The sequence below is a fragment of the Megascapheus bottae genome, chromosome 1 (assembly GCF_031878675.1).
Source record: "Megascapheus bottae isolate mThoBot1 chromosome 1, mThoBot2.hap1, whole genome shotgun sequence".
NCBI classification, from domain to species: domain Eukaryota; kingdom Metazoa; phylum Chordata; class Mammalia; order Rodentia; family Geomyidae; genus Megascapheus; species Megascapheus bottae.
The window spans coordinates 24,281,782-24,300,082 of NC_143509.1; the positions used below are offsets into that span (position 1 = coordinate 24,281,782).

Consider the following 18,301-nt stretch of genomic DNA (forward strand, 5'->3'; position numbering starts at 1 on the left):
TTTTGAAGATAATTTATAAAGCTTTACTAAGATAAATATTTTGTTCTAAGGAAACACTGACTTAGGTGAAAATCAACAGTATCTTAAAACTTATGCTTATATATTAGAGTACATACACTTCAAATAGTATTTAAAGTGAAGTGTGTATGCATAAATAACTTCTGCCATCAAAACATGGAGCTCAAGATGCATTATTATAACTTCAATACTCTTACACTGAGACTGAAAATTTGATTATGCAAAGTTTGACAAATTAGGGCATGCCAGTCCAGAATTAGTACTAAATAAGAATACTAATATGATTGATTACCTTGGGTCTGATGAGTGGACCAGCAAGCAGCACAGATTAGTAACTTTCTGGAATTCCTGTGGCTAACAATGTCAACCAGTACAAGAGACACGTCAGAATATAAAAGAGAACACAGGAAAGTATTTAGCCTAATTCCTAATTGTGCTTAAAAAAATGGGCAGAAGCAAAGATGTCATACTACAACCAATGACACCCTCAGCACTGCCTATGCTTTGAATCCTCTTCTTTGAACTTCTCTTAAGGTATCCTGCTTCTCCAAACTGGTCTGCTGAGGCTGACACAAGATTAAAAAGTATTAAGTTAAGTAAAAGCTTGGCATCTTCTTGTTTTCCTAAGTCTATTCCAAGTCACTGATTTTTTGAAGAGTTACATCAGGAGATATATTTTCTTCTAGGTTGTCTTTGGGACCAAGGCATGATGGGAAGAGATCTCACAGCCAGTCTTATAGAACCAACATTTTACTGAGATGGTGATTTCATTATGACTTTCATTCCAATATGATTGCTATTGTCATTGTTTCTTACAGACCCCGGATCCAGTGAAATAATACAACACCATCCAAAAGTCAAAGCGTAAGTGCAGTGTTGCCAGCTGAAACACTCCAGAAAGTAATTGCTGTGGAACTCTTCCCGAGTTATGTTTCCTGTCAGTAACTGAGTTAAGACACAAGAAAAATACAACAACAACAACAAAAAAATCCCTCAAAAACCACAAAAACAAAACACAGAAACCAAAATAAACCCAACCCCCCACATATACATATATACTCAAAATAAATTAAATCATAATTTTCAAATAAAGTAGTATTTCTTTGATGACTCATCTTCATTTCACTTCAGAAACACATCCACAATAAACCATTGTAAAGTCATGAATTCCAAATCAACTCAAGAATTCAGTTTTACCCCAACATTCTAATGACAAAAAAAATCTAGCTGAACACTCATAGTTCATGCCTGTAACCACAGCTACTCACAAGGCTGAGATCTCAGGATTCAGAACTGAAGCCAGCCTGGACAAGAATGTCCACGAGACTCTTCTAGCAAAACACCATAAGCAGACCTTTAATTGAAGTGGTAGAGTGTTAGCCTTGAGCACGAAAGCTAAGGGACAGTCGAGGCCTTGAGTTTAAACCCCGGCACTGATACATGCATATATATGTGCACGCATGCACATATATACAAATCTGTTGATAATCAACAAAAAGTACTGCATTATATCCAATAAAGCAGGTGGACTCTTTCCATGCTAGGGGCTGGGTAAAAAGGAGTTGAGCTGGATGACAAAAGTTAAAAGAGCTAAAGAAAGCCATTTCCAGGTGGGCACTTGTACCTCATGCCTGTAAGTCTAGCTACTCAGGAGGCTGAGAGCTGAAGACTGTGGTTTGAAGCCTGCCTAGGCGGGAAAAGTCCTTGAGACTCTCTAGTGAACCTCCAAATAAAAGCCAGAAGTGGACCTATGGCTCAAGTGATAGAGTGTTAACCTTAAGCCAAAAAAAAAAAAAAAGAAAAAGAAAAGCTCAAGGACAGCACCCCTGGCCCTGAATTCAAGGGCCAGGACAGGTGGACAAGAATATGCACATGTGCACACACACAACACAAGCTCTACTTTTTAGTTCTTATGCTGCTTATAAGAGTCTCAAATAACAACCTACAGTTTTAACAAGCTCCTCTATTGTTGCCTTTGTGTCTTCTTTGTAATCAGATTACAAAGAGGTCCCAAGCAGGAATCAAAATCACCACATCAGGTTGTATTAAGGACAACAGTCTTGCAAAGAATGGCAGGACTGAGGTAACTCACGTGGCTGCTGACTTTTTTTTAATAACATGACTTTTAAGGATTTGTATTTGCTCAAATGGTGACAATTCCAATCCAAAGTCTATGTATTCTAGGATATCAAGCCTTAAATGAATGTAAAACATTTCAACTTCAATATGGTACTTCAGTACCACCAATGCCACATAATTTGAATTGAAACCCTGGTTTATTAGCCATTTAGTTTAAATTCTGGAATAATTTGTTTAGACAAAATCCTATCTGCTACAACTGTCTTGTCAGTTTCTTACTCTTACACTGAAAACCACAGGAATGATATAGAAAAGATTCCTATTAAAAAATTGCCTGCAAAAGTAACCAAGCACAATTTTAAAACAATAAAAAAATGAGGTTGCTTGCTTAAGAGGGCCAAAGCTTTGGTGGCAATTATGTAGACACAAACTTTAGATCTGCACAGTTTGTCCAGACCTAAGAGTTTGCTCATGCTTGATGTTCCCATTTATTTGCAGGGCTTTATGGCGACAGCATATTCTTCACTCATTGCACACATGACAGACACCTAGAAGAAAAAAATGCAGGCAAAACATTATTTAGAAGACAGTACATACACAAGCTATATACTGTTCACCATACAGTGCATATCTGGAGATATTTTGCAGAGAGTTTTTTATGTGCTAGTACTGAGGCTTGAATGTAGGGCTTGGGTGTTATCCCTTAGTTCTTCTCCCTCAAAATTGGTGCTATACCACTTGAAACACAGCTCCAATTTCAGCTTGAACAGACTGGCTTTGAACTATGATAATTATCTCTCAGCATCCTGAGCAGCTAGGATTACCGATTTGAGCCACTTGTGCCTGGCTTTATATTGAGTTTTGAAAGACATTATCAAAAACAGACTATACTTTTTTGAAGGATAATTCCCAAGGAAAGGGAAGAACTAGAAGATACAACGAAGAGTAACTCCTCTACTACTTAGGAATCTTTCAGTGTCCTTTCTAAGAAGTCTTGAAAAATAGGTCATTTGCAAAGCTGAGTGCCAGTGGCTTGAGTAGATAAAGATGCTGAGACCTGAAGGATGGAAGTTACAAGTCAGCCTAGAAAGAAAAGTTTGTGAGAGTGTAGAGCACTGGCCTAGAGCTAAATTGCTCAGGGATAGCACACAGGTCCCCCGACTGACATAAAAAATTGTTTAAAGAAGGATAAAGGGGAATGAGAAAGAGATAGGACTAATTAATGCGGATACCTGACAAGCATATATTCAAATATAACACTGAATATCCCTTGTACAACTAATATATGCTACTAAAAATGTCATTAGTAACACTGAAAAAAAAAGAGAAAAGTTTGTGACATTCCATCTGTATTTAACCAGCAAAATGCCAGATTGCAGGCACAGCTCAAGTGGTAGTATATCAGTGGTGAGCCTTGAGTTCAAGTTTGTACAGGCACACACAGGAAAGAATAGACTATATGCAAACTTTCAAAACATAAAGCTAACATTGTCAATGCAGTAAGACCAAATTTCCATACTTTTTTTTTTTGGTAATGGGTGTCATAGAAAATGTCTTTTTTTCAATGTTTTTCTATCTTTTTAGGGCACATTTCATATGTTACTGTTAATTACAGTTTTATGCTTTTTTTTTTTTTTCCCACTGTCCTTGGACTTTTTTTTTTTTTTTTTTGCCAGTCCTGGGCTTGAGCTCAGGGTCTGAGCACAGTCCTTGGACTTTCTCAAGGCTAGAGCTCTACCCCTTGAGCCTCAGCACCACTTCTGGCTTTTTTCTATGTATGTGGTACCAAGGAATCGAACCCGGGTCTTCATGTGTGCTAGGCAAGCACTTTAACCACTAGGCCAAACTCCCGGCCCTGTCCTTGGACTTTCTCCAGGCTAGAGCTCTACAACTTGAGCCTCAGCACCACTTCCGGCTTTTTTCTATGTATGTTGTACCGAGGAATCGAACCCGGGTCTTTGTGCATGCTAGGTAAGCACTCTACCACTAGGCCAAACTCCTGGCCCCTGTTTTATGCTTTTATGTTTACATGTAAGCTTAAGGTTTTTTTCCCCCTTTAAAATGTTATTTCCAAATAGTTGGACATGGGGATTTCAGTTTGTCATGACCATTTCTGTGTATAATGCATCCTGATCACCCTTTCATTAGCCTCCCTCTGCCATGAATCCCTTTCCCTGTCGGTTTCCTCCAGTTTCCTAATTCCACTTGCCCACGTTGATTATGACTGTGTTCCTCCACTCTTCCTATGTCTATCCTTTCTCTTGCTTGCCTCCACCCCATCTCAGCTAAGACCTACCAGCTTCCTGTATTCATTTTGTTGAACTTCCTACTACGTACACTCAGAGGGGTTATACTATGGAATCTATTCCTGTGCATCATAACATACTTTACTCAGTTGTGTGTGTGTGTATTTGTAGATATATGTGTATATATATATATCTATATATATACATCTACATGTGTATGTACATGATTGCATATACATCTGCATCATGGCCCTATATGTTTTATGTGCCTATTTTAGGTTGAACATATGAGAACACATTTTTTTTTCCTTTTAAGACATAATCGTCCCATAGGTCTTACCTGTACATCTTCACCTGCATTGTACTTTCCTTCTATTTCTTTGCCTAGTTCACCTTCTGGCAATTTAAGATCCTCACGAACTTCTCCAGTTTCTGTCAGCAGTGAGAGGTAACCGTCCTGAATGCATATCAGCTAGTAGAAGAGATGACAGAGTCTGTACTGATTAGGTAACAGCCATCCCTCCCTAAGATTTAGATAAATTGCAATCCATTTGTTAAACAGAAAAAGCCAGGAGTGGAACTGTGGCTCAAATGGTAGAGTGCTAGCCTTGAGCAAAAGAAGCTCAGGGATAGAGCCTAGGCCCCGAGTTCAAGCCCCAGGACTGGCAAAATAAAGAAAAAAATACAAGTATAAAATAAATACAGAATAAGTTCACTCTTCCCTCTATACTCCATAGCCAACCTATCCCAGGGCAATTAAGTTGCACTGGCTTATGTACGGTATTTTGCCCAATACAAATGTGTACTATGTACTTTTAAAGACAAAAAAAAGGGGGATATTTTAAGTATTTGCTACAAGCTGTTTTCAATTAGGATGACATCTTAGAAATCTAACCAAATCAGGAAATATAAGTCTACCTTAACTAACCACTACACACACACACACACACACAGTCTACTTGGGACTTAAAACTCAGGGCCTGGATGCTGTCCCTGAGCGTCATGTTTTGATAAAGGTTAGCACTCAACCACATGAGCCACAGATTCACTCCTGATGTTTTTGGTGGTTAACTGGAGATAAGAGTCTCTCAGACTCTTACCTGGGCTAGCTTCCAATTGTGATTCTCAGACCTCAGCTTCCAGAGTAGTTAGGATTACAGGCGTGATCACTGGCGCCTGGAAACAGGTACTTTTTTTCTGTCAGTCATGGAAGCCTGTGCAGTGTTCTTGAACTTTTTCTCTATCACCACCACTCCTACTACTCTACCACATTGAGCTACAACTACACTTACAATTTTTTGGTGATTAATTGGAAGTCTCACAGGCTTTCCTGCTTGTGCTGCCTTTGAACCATGATCTTCAGATCTCAGCCTCCTGAGTACCTAGGAGCCACCAGTACTTGGCAACAAGCATTAATTAAACCATTTTTAAGAATTAAAAATGTGATTTATAGAGGGGTTAGAGTTATGTAAGTTAGGTAAAGAGTGCATTCCTTTTGGACAATTACCCCTTCCCTCACTCACAGCTTTTCCCTTTCATCTCATTTTTAACACAGTGAATACCTTTGCTCCATTTGTCTACCCTTTGTCCCTCCATTTCTGTGCCTCCCTTATACTCTCAAAGACACATATATGAACAAACAGATCAAACAGCAAAGAGACTAAAACCTCTTGCTTTCATTTCCTGGAGTGCATTCAATGAATATTTTTTTGTAAGGTCAGATGCACTTAGGCATTGCATCTTTTTGTTCCTCTCCTAAGAATGTCCTCCTTTAGTCTCACTGTGTGTGAATGCCTAGAAACCACTATAATTTACTATGTCCTAGTGTATTGTAGATCTACTGGAAAAGAGAGAAAACATGCACCGTGTGTCTCCCTGTGCTTGGCTTATCTCACTTAACATGATTTGTTTTAGGTCCATCCATTTCTCTGCACATAATATTCTAATAGTTATATAAAATTCCACTGTGTATAGTACCATTTTTTTTTGGTTAACTTTTTTTTTGGGGGGGGGTCTGCTATTAGGGATTGATACATAAGGGCCTAATAGTGTTGTAATTCGATATTTATAAATGGTAGCATTTTATATTTATTTTTTTGTGCTGGTCCTGGATCTTCAACATAGGGTCTTGGCATTGTCTTAATCTCCTTTGCTTGAGGCTGCCTCTCTACTACTCTTTTTTTTTTTTTTTGGGCCAGTCCTGGGCTTGAGCTCAGGGCCTGAGCACTGTCCTTGGACTTTCTCAAGGCTAGAGCTCTACCACTTGAGCCTCAGTACCACTTCCGGCTTTTTTTTCTATGTATGTGGTACCGAGGAATCGAACCCGGGTCTTCATGCATGCTAGGCAAACACTTTAACCACTAGGCCAAACTCCCGGCCCCTCTCTCTACTACTCTTAAGTCACAGCTCCACCTTTGGCTTTTTGGTCGTTAATTGGAGGTAAAAATCTCCCAGACTTTCCTGCACAGATTGGCTTTGAACTGGGATCCTCAGATCTCAGCCTCCTGAGTAACTAGGATTATAGCTATGAGCCATCAGTGCCTCGCAATAACTTTATTTTTTTAATGAGGAAATTTATTTTTTTATATTTTTTTATTGTAATTAATAAAAGGGTTACACGATATTTGCCAGAAAGAAGGTGCATTAATTCACATACTTAATGAGGAAATTTAATATTGATGATCTAGTATCTAGCACAATATTTTCAAATTTGCCAATTATTTGGATCTTGTCTTTGATGGAGACTCATCACTCCAGTTCCAGGATTATACCTTTTTATTTACTTTTTTTTTTTTTTTTGCCATTCCTGGGGCTTGAACTGAGCACCTGGGCACTGTCCCTGAGGCTAATTTGCTCAAGGCTAGCACTGTACCACTTGAACCACAGTGCTACTTCCTACTTTTTGTGTGTATGTTGTACTAAGGAATTGAATCCAGGCTTCATGCATGCTAGGCAAGCACTCTATCACTAAGCCATATTCCCAGCCTCATGTTAGTTATATGAAAGATGTTTCATGATACTGTCTTGAACACTATAGGTTTTAAAATTTTTTAGAATGTTCCACAGCTTGGGTTTGCCTTATTGTTCCCTCATGAGTCTAGTAATGTAGTTTGGGGGAAGAATGTTACAAAATTGCATGCCCTGTATCAATCACCTTGGGAGGCAAAGGACATCAACTCACTCCCTCACTAGTGATGCTATTTTGATCTCTTGACTAAGGTGATTTTTATACTCAAAGTATCCCCCTCCCTTTTTTTTGCCAGTCCTTGGGTTTGAACTCAAGGCCTGGGCACTGTCTTTGGGCTTTCTCAAGGTTAGAGCTCTACCACTTGAGCTACAGTACCATTTCTGGCTCTTGTTTTTGGTTTTTTGTTTTTGCTTTTCTTTTTTTTTTGCCAGTCTTGGGGTTAAGCTCAGGGCCTGAGCATTGTCCTTGGATGTTGCTCAAGGCCAGAACTCTACCACTTGAGCTCAGCACCACTTCTGGCTTTTTCCAAGTATGTGGTACCAAGGAATTGAACCCGGGTCTTTGTGCATGCTAGGCAAGCACTCTACCACTAGGCCAAACTCCCGGCCTTGCTTTTCTTTTCTATGTATGTGGTACCAAGGAATTGAACCTGGGTCTTCATGCATGCTAGGCAAGCACTCTAATACTAGGATAAACTTCTGGCCCCCATTTCTGGCTTTTTCTCTGTGTGTGGTATCAAGGAATCAAACCCAGATCTTCCTGCATGCTAGGTAAGAACTCTACCACTAGGCCAAACTCCTGGCCCTCATTTCCCTTTTGTAATTCATATTTCTAAAAGGGGGAAAAAAAACCCTGATGGCAGCATTGTTAAGTTTCAAGCGTAGTTTTTGGCAATAGTGAAGAAATTGTTACCAATTGGTTCTAAAAATTTCTTCCTGACCTTCACTTTTTTTTTTTTTTTTTTTTGCCAGTCCTGGGGCTTAAACTCAGGGCCTGAGCACTCTTTGGGCTTTCCCAAGGCTAGAGCTCTATGACTTGAACCACAGCCCTACTTCTGGCTTTTTCTATGTATGTGATACTGAGGAATCGAACCTGGGTTTTCGTACATGATAGGCAAGCACTCTTATCACTAGGCAAAATTCCTGGCCCACTGATCCTTCACTTTTAATCAACCTGCTCATGTGAAAACTTTTGACACTTTTGAACAATATTTTTTAGTACAGTATAATCATTTTGTTAATATCAAGAAGAGAGAAGGCAGATGTCTTACCCAGAAAACTTGTAATAGAAGCGGTAAACATGCAGGCTTACCCAGCACTTCTTGACCAGTACAAGATTTTGCTTGTACCAGAAATGTGTATCTTTTATTTTTTACTAAAAGAATCTTGAGGGCTGGGAATATGGCTTTATAATATGTGCTTGCCTAGCATGCATGAGGCCCTGGGTTCATTTTGTCAGTACTATATGAACAACACAAAAATACAAAAAAGAATCTTGGGCTCGGGGCCGGGAGTTTGGCCTAGTGGTTAAAGTGCTTGCCTAGCATGCATGAAGACCCGGGTTCGATTCCTCGGTACCACATACGTAGAAAAAAGCCGGAAGTGGTGCTGAGGCTCAAGTGGTAGAGCTCTAGCCTTGAGAAAGTCCAAGGACAGTGCTCAAGCCCTGAGCTCAAGCCCAGGACTGGCCAAAAAAAAAAAAAAAAAAAAAAAAAGAATCTTGGGTTCTTTGGGAAAATAAATAATTCCATGTCCTCCACAGTGTGGTATGTCGGTGTGTGTGTAAGACAGATTGGAGCATGCTGTTCAACTAGAGTACAAGGAGTTATCAAAGAACATTATCAAGGCCCAGATCAAAGGGACTTGGGAATTAGCTTAAATAAACTCTCATTGGGCACTTGTAGACCACCGTGCACCATAACAATAAGTAACTGAAACACAAGTAAGTTTAAATGCTTAAGTTCATAGTGGAAAATATTCTCCTTTGGATGCTAGAGGCCATTTTGAAAACCGGTAAGAGGTGAGAATTGGTATCTATATGGGCTTTCTTTGTATAGTATACAGTATTTCTCAAGGTAAAAAAGAAAGTAAAATGTATTCCTCAAGTATTCTAAATAAAATATATCAAAGCAGAGTATTCTAAAGTAAAATGAAACAATAATAGATCACTACTTTGTCTTATTGAATTCATACTTGAGGCAATGATTAACATACATATCTGATTAATATTACACAAAGAGAAACAGTATGATTTATTCATGTAATGGTTACAAAAGTATTTATAAAGTAGCCTTAAGAAAAAACAGAGCTAGGCCAGGTAGTGGTGGCTCACACCTGTAATCCTAGTTATTCAGGAAGCTGAGATCTGAGGACTACAGTTCTAAGCCAACCCAGCCTCTAAGTAGAAGCAAGCTGTCACTGAGCAGAAAAAGCTCAGAAATAGTGCCCAGGTCCTGAGTTGAAGCCCTAGGACCAAGGGAAAAAAATTAGAGAGAAAAGGATGAACTAGAAGGAAAGGTGTAGGAGAAGTTATGCGTACAGATGTTGTACATGATATAGCTAAAAGAAAGAACACAGCAAAGGGGGAAGTATTGGGATTAATTTGCATTATTAATATAGGACAAAGGCTAGAGAAGATATTAATATAGGTGCTTTCTTGGTTTTAATTTTTGAAGTTAGTTTCTCAAGCTATTTCAATAACACAAGATGTTTTTTTTTTTTTTTTGCCAGTCCTGGGCTTGAGCTCAGGGCCTGAACACTGGCCTTGGACTTTCTCAAGGCTAGAGCTCTACCACTTGAGCCTCAGCACCACTTCCGGCTTTTTCTATGTATGTGGTACCGAGGAATCGAACCCAGGTCTTCATGCATGCTAGGCAAGCACTTTAACCACTAGGCCAAACTCCCGGCCCCAATAACACAAGATTTTTTTTTTTTTTTTTGCCAGTCCTGGGCTTGAGCTCAGGGCCGGAGCACTGTCCTTGGACTTTCTCAAGGCTAGAGCTCTACCACTTGAGCCTTAGCACCACTTCCGGCTTTTTTCTACGTATGTGGTACCAAGGAATCGAACCCGGGTCTTCGTGCATGCTAGGCAAGCACTTTAACCACTAGGCCAAACTCCCGGCCCAACACAAGATTTTAAAACCTATTTTTTTGTACTTGTCACCTGCCCTCAGTAGTACCTTAAAAGTTGCTAATCCTGGTAAAAACTGAATTCTTGAATCTTTTGTACCACTAAAGCAAATAAGACCATCACAACTAGGGTTATCTGCCCCACTGAGTCATGCATTTGTGTCATGAAGTTATGTACAGCAACACTTCATCATTGGTGGAAGTAGAATATATGTGTATCAACTTAAGCAGGTCCTAAAGGTACAAACACGTTGTGTAAGTGGCTATGATTCAGAATGCCTCTTCTACTACACTGATACATCTTCCCCTTTCAATTCATACCATGGCTTCATGGAGAAATTTCCTATGGCCAGCTGACTGTGAAGGAAAATACAGATGGTTTCTAGGTGGTTATGCGTAAGTGGAACCATTTGGAGATGGCCCCGATAAATGATAGAGGTGGGGAGAATTTCAAGTACTTGACCAGAAAGAACAGAGATCCAGAGATGTGGATTTATACTGATTATGGACAAGGAGTTAGGAGTTGGGCTACAAGATAGGAAAGAACAAGATAGGAAAACAGCTGATAATGAAGTGCCTAAACCTCAACTAAGGGCAATCAGAAATGAAGTTCTGAAGGGGTGACACTGTCCCAAAAGAAATGTAATTACCTGACTTGTGAAACTGTCTATCACTTTTATATATCACCTTTGTAATAATAACTAAAAAAAGAAATGAAGCCAGGAGTTTGACCTAGTGGTTAAGAGTGCTTGCCTAGCATACACCAAGACTCAGGTTCAATTCCTCAGTACCATATACATAGAAAAAGCTGGAAGTGGCTCAAGTGGTAGAGCCCTACTTTGAGAAAGCCCAAGGATAGTACTTAGGCCCCGAGTTCAAGCCCTAGGACTGGCAAAAAAAAAAAAAAAAGAAAAAAAAGAAAAAAAAGAAATGAGGCTCTTAGCAATTTGGCAGCAAAGTTTCTTCCTTCGGTGAATGATATTCTGGCTCTCTGTGTTCCTCTGGGTTCAATGACTTGTTCTCACCAAGGTTCACTGACCACAGCCACCACGAATCTCACAGGAGAGACTGAAATAGGGCCTCTGAAATCACTCTACTTGTGGCAACAGACTTAACCACATAGGGATATGCCTTTCCTGCATGTGGTGCTTCTAACATCCCACTTGGATTTATATATATATATATATATATATATGCACATATATAGATATACACACATATATGAATTTTTTTTTTTTTTGCCAGTCCTGGGCTTGAGCTCAGGGCCTGAGCACTGTCCTTGGATTTTCTCAAGGCTAGAGCTCTACTACTTGAGCCTCAGTACCACTTCCACCTTTTTTCTACGTATGTGGTACGGAGGAATTGAACCCTGGTATTCGTGCATGCTAGGCAAGCACTCTACCACTAGGCCAAACTCCTGGATGCACCCCCACTTGGATTTATGGGAAGATTTTTTTTCCCCCCCAATTTGGGCTTGAGCTCAGAGCCTGAGCACTGTCCTTGGACTTTCTCAAGGCTAGAGCTCTACCACTTGAGCCACGTACCATTTCTGACTTTTTCTATGATGTGATACTGAGGTGTTGAACCTGGCTCTCTGCATGCTAGGCAAGTACTCTACCACTAGGTCAAACTCTCAGCCCCCAAGGCATTCAATTTCTAATGATGATGTACAATGATATATAACTTTCTTAAAAGAATGTGACCCAGGAAAATTCTGGAATCTGAATAAGTACTTCTATACTCAGCAATGGCAATATATATATATATATATACACACATATACATATACATGTATGTATATGTATACACACATATTTTTGGAGGGGGGAGTGTATTTCTTGAAATCAGGACCTGAGTGGTGTCTATGAACTTTTTTGCTCAAGATCACTCTACCATTTGAGCCCAAACTCTACTTCCAGCCTTCTGGTAGATAATTGGAGAATAGTGTTGCAAATCACAGGCATCCAGCCTGTATTTGTACTTTACATCATCAGTGAACCCCAAACAAGTACTAGAATTGAAATAGATATCTATAATTCTAATTCAAGACAATTTTGGAGTGGAAGAATCAGGAGACAATTTTTATTTTCCTCTGAACTTACTTTCAGAATACATAACATTAAAAACTGTAAACATCAGTATTTCTTTTTCTACACAATGATTTACTTTATATTACAAATAGATGAACATGCTTTACTTCTGCTAACTGCTAAACTAAATACTGAATTCAGACAATTCAAAGGACTAAACACAGCCAAATAATAAGATAGGAATTTAGTCAAGTTCTTGGATAGCAGAGTGAGGATCACCATAGCACAATAAATATAACTGGACTCAAAACATTTTGAAAATGAACAGAAGCAAGCTGTCTCTGTGTGTGTGTGTGTGTGTGTGTGTGTGTGTGTGTGTGTGTGTGTGTGTGTGTGTAGTAGGGTTTGACCTCAGGGGTAGGGTTTGACCTCAGGGCTAAAGTGTTCTCCCTTAGATTTTCACTCTGTTCTAGGGGTCTCTACCACTTGAACCACATCACCATACTTACTATACAGCAAATTAACATCCAAACCAAAGTTTTACATTAAATTTTGAATCTAAACTATGATTGGCTGATTTGATCATAGTATAGCAGTGTTATCAACTACTGATAATACTGTCTGAAACAACAGATAAAAAATATTTTGTGCTGAGTAAGTATGACTTACCACAATGCATAGGATGTTCAGAATATTTACATTTAAGGGCGAGAAACACTTTTGGCAAAAGACAATTCTATACTTGATCTTATTCTGGTGCACTAACCTAACCATAGTATTACATGCAGATGATTACAGAACACCTGCTATGTACTAAATCTGAATCAATAATCCCACGAGATAATTAAGTGAAATTTTTACATAGGAAAATTGGATATCAAACAGTTTGATATCTACTTATTGGGTAATTTTATCACTTAATCCTTTCATGAAATCTTGTCTTGTAGATTGGAAGACCAAGTCTCAAGTTATATAGGCTCAAATAAGTTGTATGACTTATCAAAGGTTATCTAGCAGCAGGCATGGGTGGCTCACACCTGTAATCCTAGTTACTCAGGAGCCTGAGATCTGAGGATCACAGTTCAAAGCCAGCCCAAGCAGGAAAAGCCATGAGACTTATCTCCAATTAATCAGCAAAAGGCTACAAGTGCAGTTGTGATTCAAGTGGTAGAGTGCTAGCCTTGAGCACAAAAGCTCAAGGACAGCATCTAGACCCTGACTTCAAGCCCCAAGACCAGCACCAAATATAAACCATCCAGCTTGAAAAATAGCTAGAGCCAAACTCTTTAAGACAATGTGAATTTCTACAAAGTTTCCAAAGCCATCTGGAAAACATGAAAATGAAAATAAACAATTTGCTAGAATAGGAAAGGGGTATGTGCAAAGCAGGGGGAGGAGGGCAAAAGGAGAGAGATGACTAAAGTAGGGGAAGAAGGGGGAGAGTGCAGTTAAGAATCCATTGTATATACCACAAAATTAAGAAAAGGGAAAGGAGAAGGATAAGGGAGTGAGAATGCCGAAGGGGGAAATACTGGCATTGTATTCATAAACTGCTTTGGTAAATGACACTCCTTTGTATAACTAATTATAAAAAATTAAACCCCGGAAGTGGCGCTGTGGCTCAAGGGGTAGGGAGATAGCCTTGAGCTGAGGAGTTCAGGGACAATGTCCAGGCCCATAGTTCAAGTCCCATGACTGATCAAAAAAACCCCCCAAAACAAAAATCAAATTACCCTCTCCCCCAAAGCCCTCAAACTGTTTACTGGATTAAAACTACATAAAAATGGGCTGGGAGTGTAGCCTAGTGGTAGAGTGTTGGCCTTCCATGCACGAAGTCTTGGGTTCGATTCCTTGGTACCACATACAGAGAAAAAGCCAGAAGTGGTGCTGTGGTTCAAGTGGTAGAATGCTAGCCTTGAGCAAAAAGTATCCAAGGACAGTGTTTAGGCTCTGAGTTCAAGCCCAGGGACTTGCAAAAAAAAAAAAAAACTCCAAAAAACCCTACATAAAAATATCTGCATAAGCCTAGGAAATTATTGGATAAATACTTAATCAAATAAACTCCAAGAATTGCAAACAAAGAGGTTTTCTTTGTTGTTTTTGTTTCCTTTTCTTCATCACATTAAGTGACTATGTACGTTTATAATCTAGAGTTTTCAACTTTATTTCTCTATTTTAGAATACCCTATTCTGATTCACTCCATTTATACAAACACTTGACTGGCAAGAACACAAATTCAAATACTTTCTTCAATATCTTAATTGTGAGTTGGGTACCAGTGGCTCATGCCTGGAATCTTAGCTACTCAGGAGGCTGAGATCTGAGGGTTACAGTTCAAATCCAGACCAGGCATTAAAGTCCATGAGACTCATTATCTATTAATCAGCAAAAAGCTGAAAGTAGAGTTGTGGATCAAATGGTAAAGCACTAGCTTTGAGACAAAAAAAGCTTATGGATAGTGCCTAAACCCTGAGTGCACGTTCCAGGACTGGAGCACACACACAAAGTCTTAAGCCTGATCAGTGAAAACTAGTATCAACAGCTGGGCACCAATGGCTCATGCCTGCAATTTAGCTAATCAGGTAACTGAGGTCTGGAGATTCCATATTTGAAGTCACCCTGGGCAAAAATGTCCTTCAGATTCCATCTTTAAGCAGTAAAAAGAGGTAGGCTTGAGTAGTACAGAATCAGCTGTATGTAAACAGGCTAACTGAAAAGCACTAGGAGTTGAAATCCCAGCATGTGTACAAACAACAACAAAAATTGAGACAGTTAACTAAATTTGAAATATTTAACAAGAGAGGATTTGGTCACAAAATGTGACTTGTTCTGAGCAACACTAAATGTTCAACTTAAAAAAATACAAGAATGTGCTACCTGGGAGCCTGAGAATGGGAGGCTAGCAAAGCCAGCTGGGACAGACTACAATACATTAGCTGGGCTTGATGCAGGCCTATCATAGGGAAGTCTAAAATTAACAAAAACATGGACTGAAGTGGAATGGGAAGGAAGGCTCCATCTAAAAATTAACCAGTGCCTGTCTAGCAAACACCTGAGCTTAAATGCCACAAAGTAAAAAGCTTAAAAAAAAAAAAAAAAGAATGCTAAGCAAAACAAAAAAACCAACAAAAACCTATCACCATTTCTTCAATTTGTAAGACTGATGGTACCTAACAATTTGTCAGGGAAACCTGCAAAACTAGTTTCAGGGCTTGACAAATTACTATTAGTATAAAGTATCGGCACCTTTTAACAAGCAGCATTCTAAAGAAAATCAGTACTTACCTGATAATCATTTCTCTTAATATTAGGTACATCCATGTTGTGAGTAGAAGGGCAAATGTCTTCGTATTTTTTTCCAGTAAAAATATCGATGCCAACAAGGTGAACCTGAGGGAAGACAAAAACCTGTTTAATCTCTGCCAAGCTTATCACTCATTAAAACAACAGAGCAGAATTCCAAATGGTGATTGTAAGAGCCTTTCTCCTTCCAAGGTCAGCTAATTTTGCTTCCTTAGGAAAAACATATTGGTCATGGAAGAGATGTGGTAAACTAAACATGTAATAAGCTAAGCATGTATATAAGAAAACTTTAGACAAGTTTCTTAAAACTTCAAAACAGGTCAGGACAGCTTCAGTACCCACTTAATGAAATTTAAGGGCCCAAGAAAAGAAACACTAATCATTTAGGAATTGAGGCAAAACAAAACAACAAACAAAACATTTCCCAGGTTAAAAAAAATGAACCAAGGGGCCGGGAGTTTGGCCTAGTGGTAGAGTGCTTGCCTAGCATGCACAAAGACTCAGGTTCCATTCCTTGGCACCACATACATATTAAAAAGCTGGAATTGGTGTTGTGGCTCAAGTGACAGAGCTCTAGCCTTGAGCAAGCCCAAGGACAATGCTCAGGCCCTGAGTTCAAGGCCCAGAACTAGCAAAAAAAAAAAAAATGAACCAAGCTTTGTGTCAGTACTCGGGTTTGAACTCAATCCCTGTTTCCTCCATTCCTCCCCACACAGCTCAAACACTTGAATCACACTACTTCTGGCTATTCGTTGGTTCATTAGAGCTAAGAGACTCTCGAACTTTCCTCCCTAGACTGGCTTTGAACTGAGATACTCAGATTTTAGTTAGCATTACAGCCATGAGCCACCAGTGCCCACTCTATGATAAAATTTTAAGTCCAGAAATATTACAAAGGATCAAAAATTTGAACGATGGAGCCAAGTAATGACTTGGAAAGACACTTGACACTTGCCTTGGCATGCCCGTGCTTTCCAGTTTTGGAAGTTGACATCTCCACTATTTTGCATGGTCTTCCTTTGAGCACCACGAAGCCGTTTTTGCGCAGGGCGGAGCACTGCATAGGGTAAGTGCTGGAAGCCCCGGCGTCTCCAGTAGTGAAATCAATTTCGTCCGCCATGGTGAGCTGGGGGAGATGACAGTTTGTTTCGCCCTTTCTGCCCCCCCCCCCACCCCGGTCCCTTAGGAAGGGAACTATGCAAAAAGTTTGAATTTGCTTTTTTTTTTTTTAACACCTTGGGCATGCTAGCCAATGTCTCATTTTCGTTAGGTTACGTGCAAAGCCTTCTGGGTCCGTTCTTTTTTGCATTTATGCAATACCCGTTCCAAACGAGTGAGTACTTTCTAACAAACTTTTCGAGCCCTGGGAGGGGAGGGATGCGGATGGAGGAGCTCCCGCCGCCGAGGAGCTCGCTGCGGGAGGGAGAAGGGGGCCCCGCCTCCCCTCGTGGGACGGCAAGCCCCGCCCCTGCTCCATCCCCACCCCCAGTCCTTAGAAGCCCACGACCTTCCCGGGCCACGATGCCCCGCGAGCCGCCACCCGGATTCCCACGGCGGGGGGTCAGCCCAGGCCGCACGTCCTCAGCGAAGGCTGTGTGTGTGTGGGGAACCACAGACTCCCCGGCGGCGGCACCTGGCACCCTCAGCCCGCACCCCACCCGGAGCGCCGACGTCGCGGCTGCACGGGCGCCCCCAGTTCTGCAGGCACCCCGGCCGGGTTCCGCCCGGCTCGGCCCGGCTCCGCAAGGGCCTGAGTCCCGGCGGGTCCCACGCTCGCCTCCCTCCTCCCATCCATCTTCCTGCTTTCCCCCTTCCGGCTTGCTTTAGTTCGCGTCCTCCAGTTTTTCCCCAGGTTTTCACCTTTCCGCCAGCGTCCTCGCACCGATTTCCTATAGCGGTGGCGGCGGTGGCGGCCGCAGCAGTTCCAGGAGACGGGGCGGGGCCGCCACACTTTCCACACCCCGGCCTCCCGCCCTTCCCCGCCCCTTCCCGCCCCCACCTCAGCCCCACTTCCGGGATAGGCCCTGGAGCGTCACAGGCACCGCCCTTCTGGGCTGCCATTGGCTACTAGCTGCCCGAGGCCCCGCCCAGTCACGTGAAGAGCGCCCTGGTAACCCCACGTGCTGCGGATTCGTGCACTTCCGGCGTGGAGCGCGCTTTGTGAAGCTGAGTTGCTTGAGGGGACGGTCGCTTGCGAGGCGGGCTGTTCGCTCCAACTTTTGTCCTAGGACATTCCATGTTCCCTGGAACCAACCCGCTCGCGGGGTGGCTTCGGCTCTCTAGTGCGTGCTAGCTGTCCTGTGACGGTCTTCGGACTTGGCCGAGGAGTGTGGCTGTGGGGGGAGCTTGAGGCTCGAGCTTCTGGCATGGCCGGCCGTCGTCTGTGGGTCGGAACCCAAGCTTGTTCTCAAAAGACAGGCACAGGTGAAGTACCTCAGCGCGTGAGGCTCTGCTTTGTGGCTCTGCAGGACTCCACACCTCAGGACGTGGCTTTGGCAGCAAACTGCCACCAGGTGCCCCCCCAAGTC

At 41.3% G+C, this 18,301-nt stretch overlaps 1 protein-coding gene and 1 long non-coding RNA gene across 3 annotated transcripts in view; one reads left to right on the top strand and one right to left on the bottom strand.

The window, feature by feature from the left end:
- Positions 1 to 992: 992 nt before the first annotated feature.
- On the bottom strand, positions 993 to 17,747 carry Eif5a2 (eukaryotic translation initiation factor 5A2). The gene is made up of 5 exons (XM_090338720.1): positions 17,634 to 17,747; positions 16,729 to 16,899; positions 15,756 to 15,860; positions 4,684 to 4,815; positions 993 to 2,645 (listed from the first exon to the last, which is right to left on the bottom strand). The coding sequence occupies exons 2-5, from the start codon at positions 16,891 to 16,893 to the stop codon at positions 2,586 to 2,588; spliced, it is 462 nt and encodes a 153-aa protein (XP_090194846.1). The 5' UTR covers positions 16,894 to 16,899; positions 17,634 to 17,747; the 3' UTR covers positions 993 to 2,585.
- A 205-nt stretch (positions 17,748 to 17,952) lies between these two features.
- The window catches only part of LOC150068535 (uncharacterized), a 154,309-nt gene continuing 153,960 nt past the window's right edge, over positions 17,953 to 18,301 (top strand). For both annotated transcript variants that reach the window (XR_016536642.1, XR_016536645.1), the window contains exon 1: positions 17,953 to 18,197. This is a non-coding gene — a long non-coding RNA (uncharacterized LOC150068535). The remainder of the gene's footprint in view (positions 18,198 to 18,301) is intronic.

What these genes read in the sequence shown, in the direction of transcription:
- Eif5a2 (XM_090338720.1), bottom strand. Translation starts at nt 16,893, where the DNA reads ATGGCGGACGAAATTGATTTCACTACTGGAGACGCCGGGGCTTCCAGC. An exon ending in GAAAGCACGGGCATGCCAAG is followed by an intron (nt 15,861 to 16,728) that starts GCAAGTGTCAAG and finishes GTCTTCCCTCAG; the next exon opens with GTTCACCTTGTTGGCATCGA. An exon ending in ATGCAGGTGAAGATGTACAG is followed by an intron (nt 2,646 to 4,683) that starts GTAAGACCTATG and finishes TTTTTCTTCTAG; the next exon opens with GTGTCTGTCATGTGTGCAAT.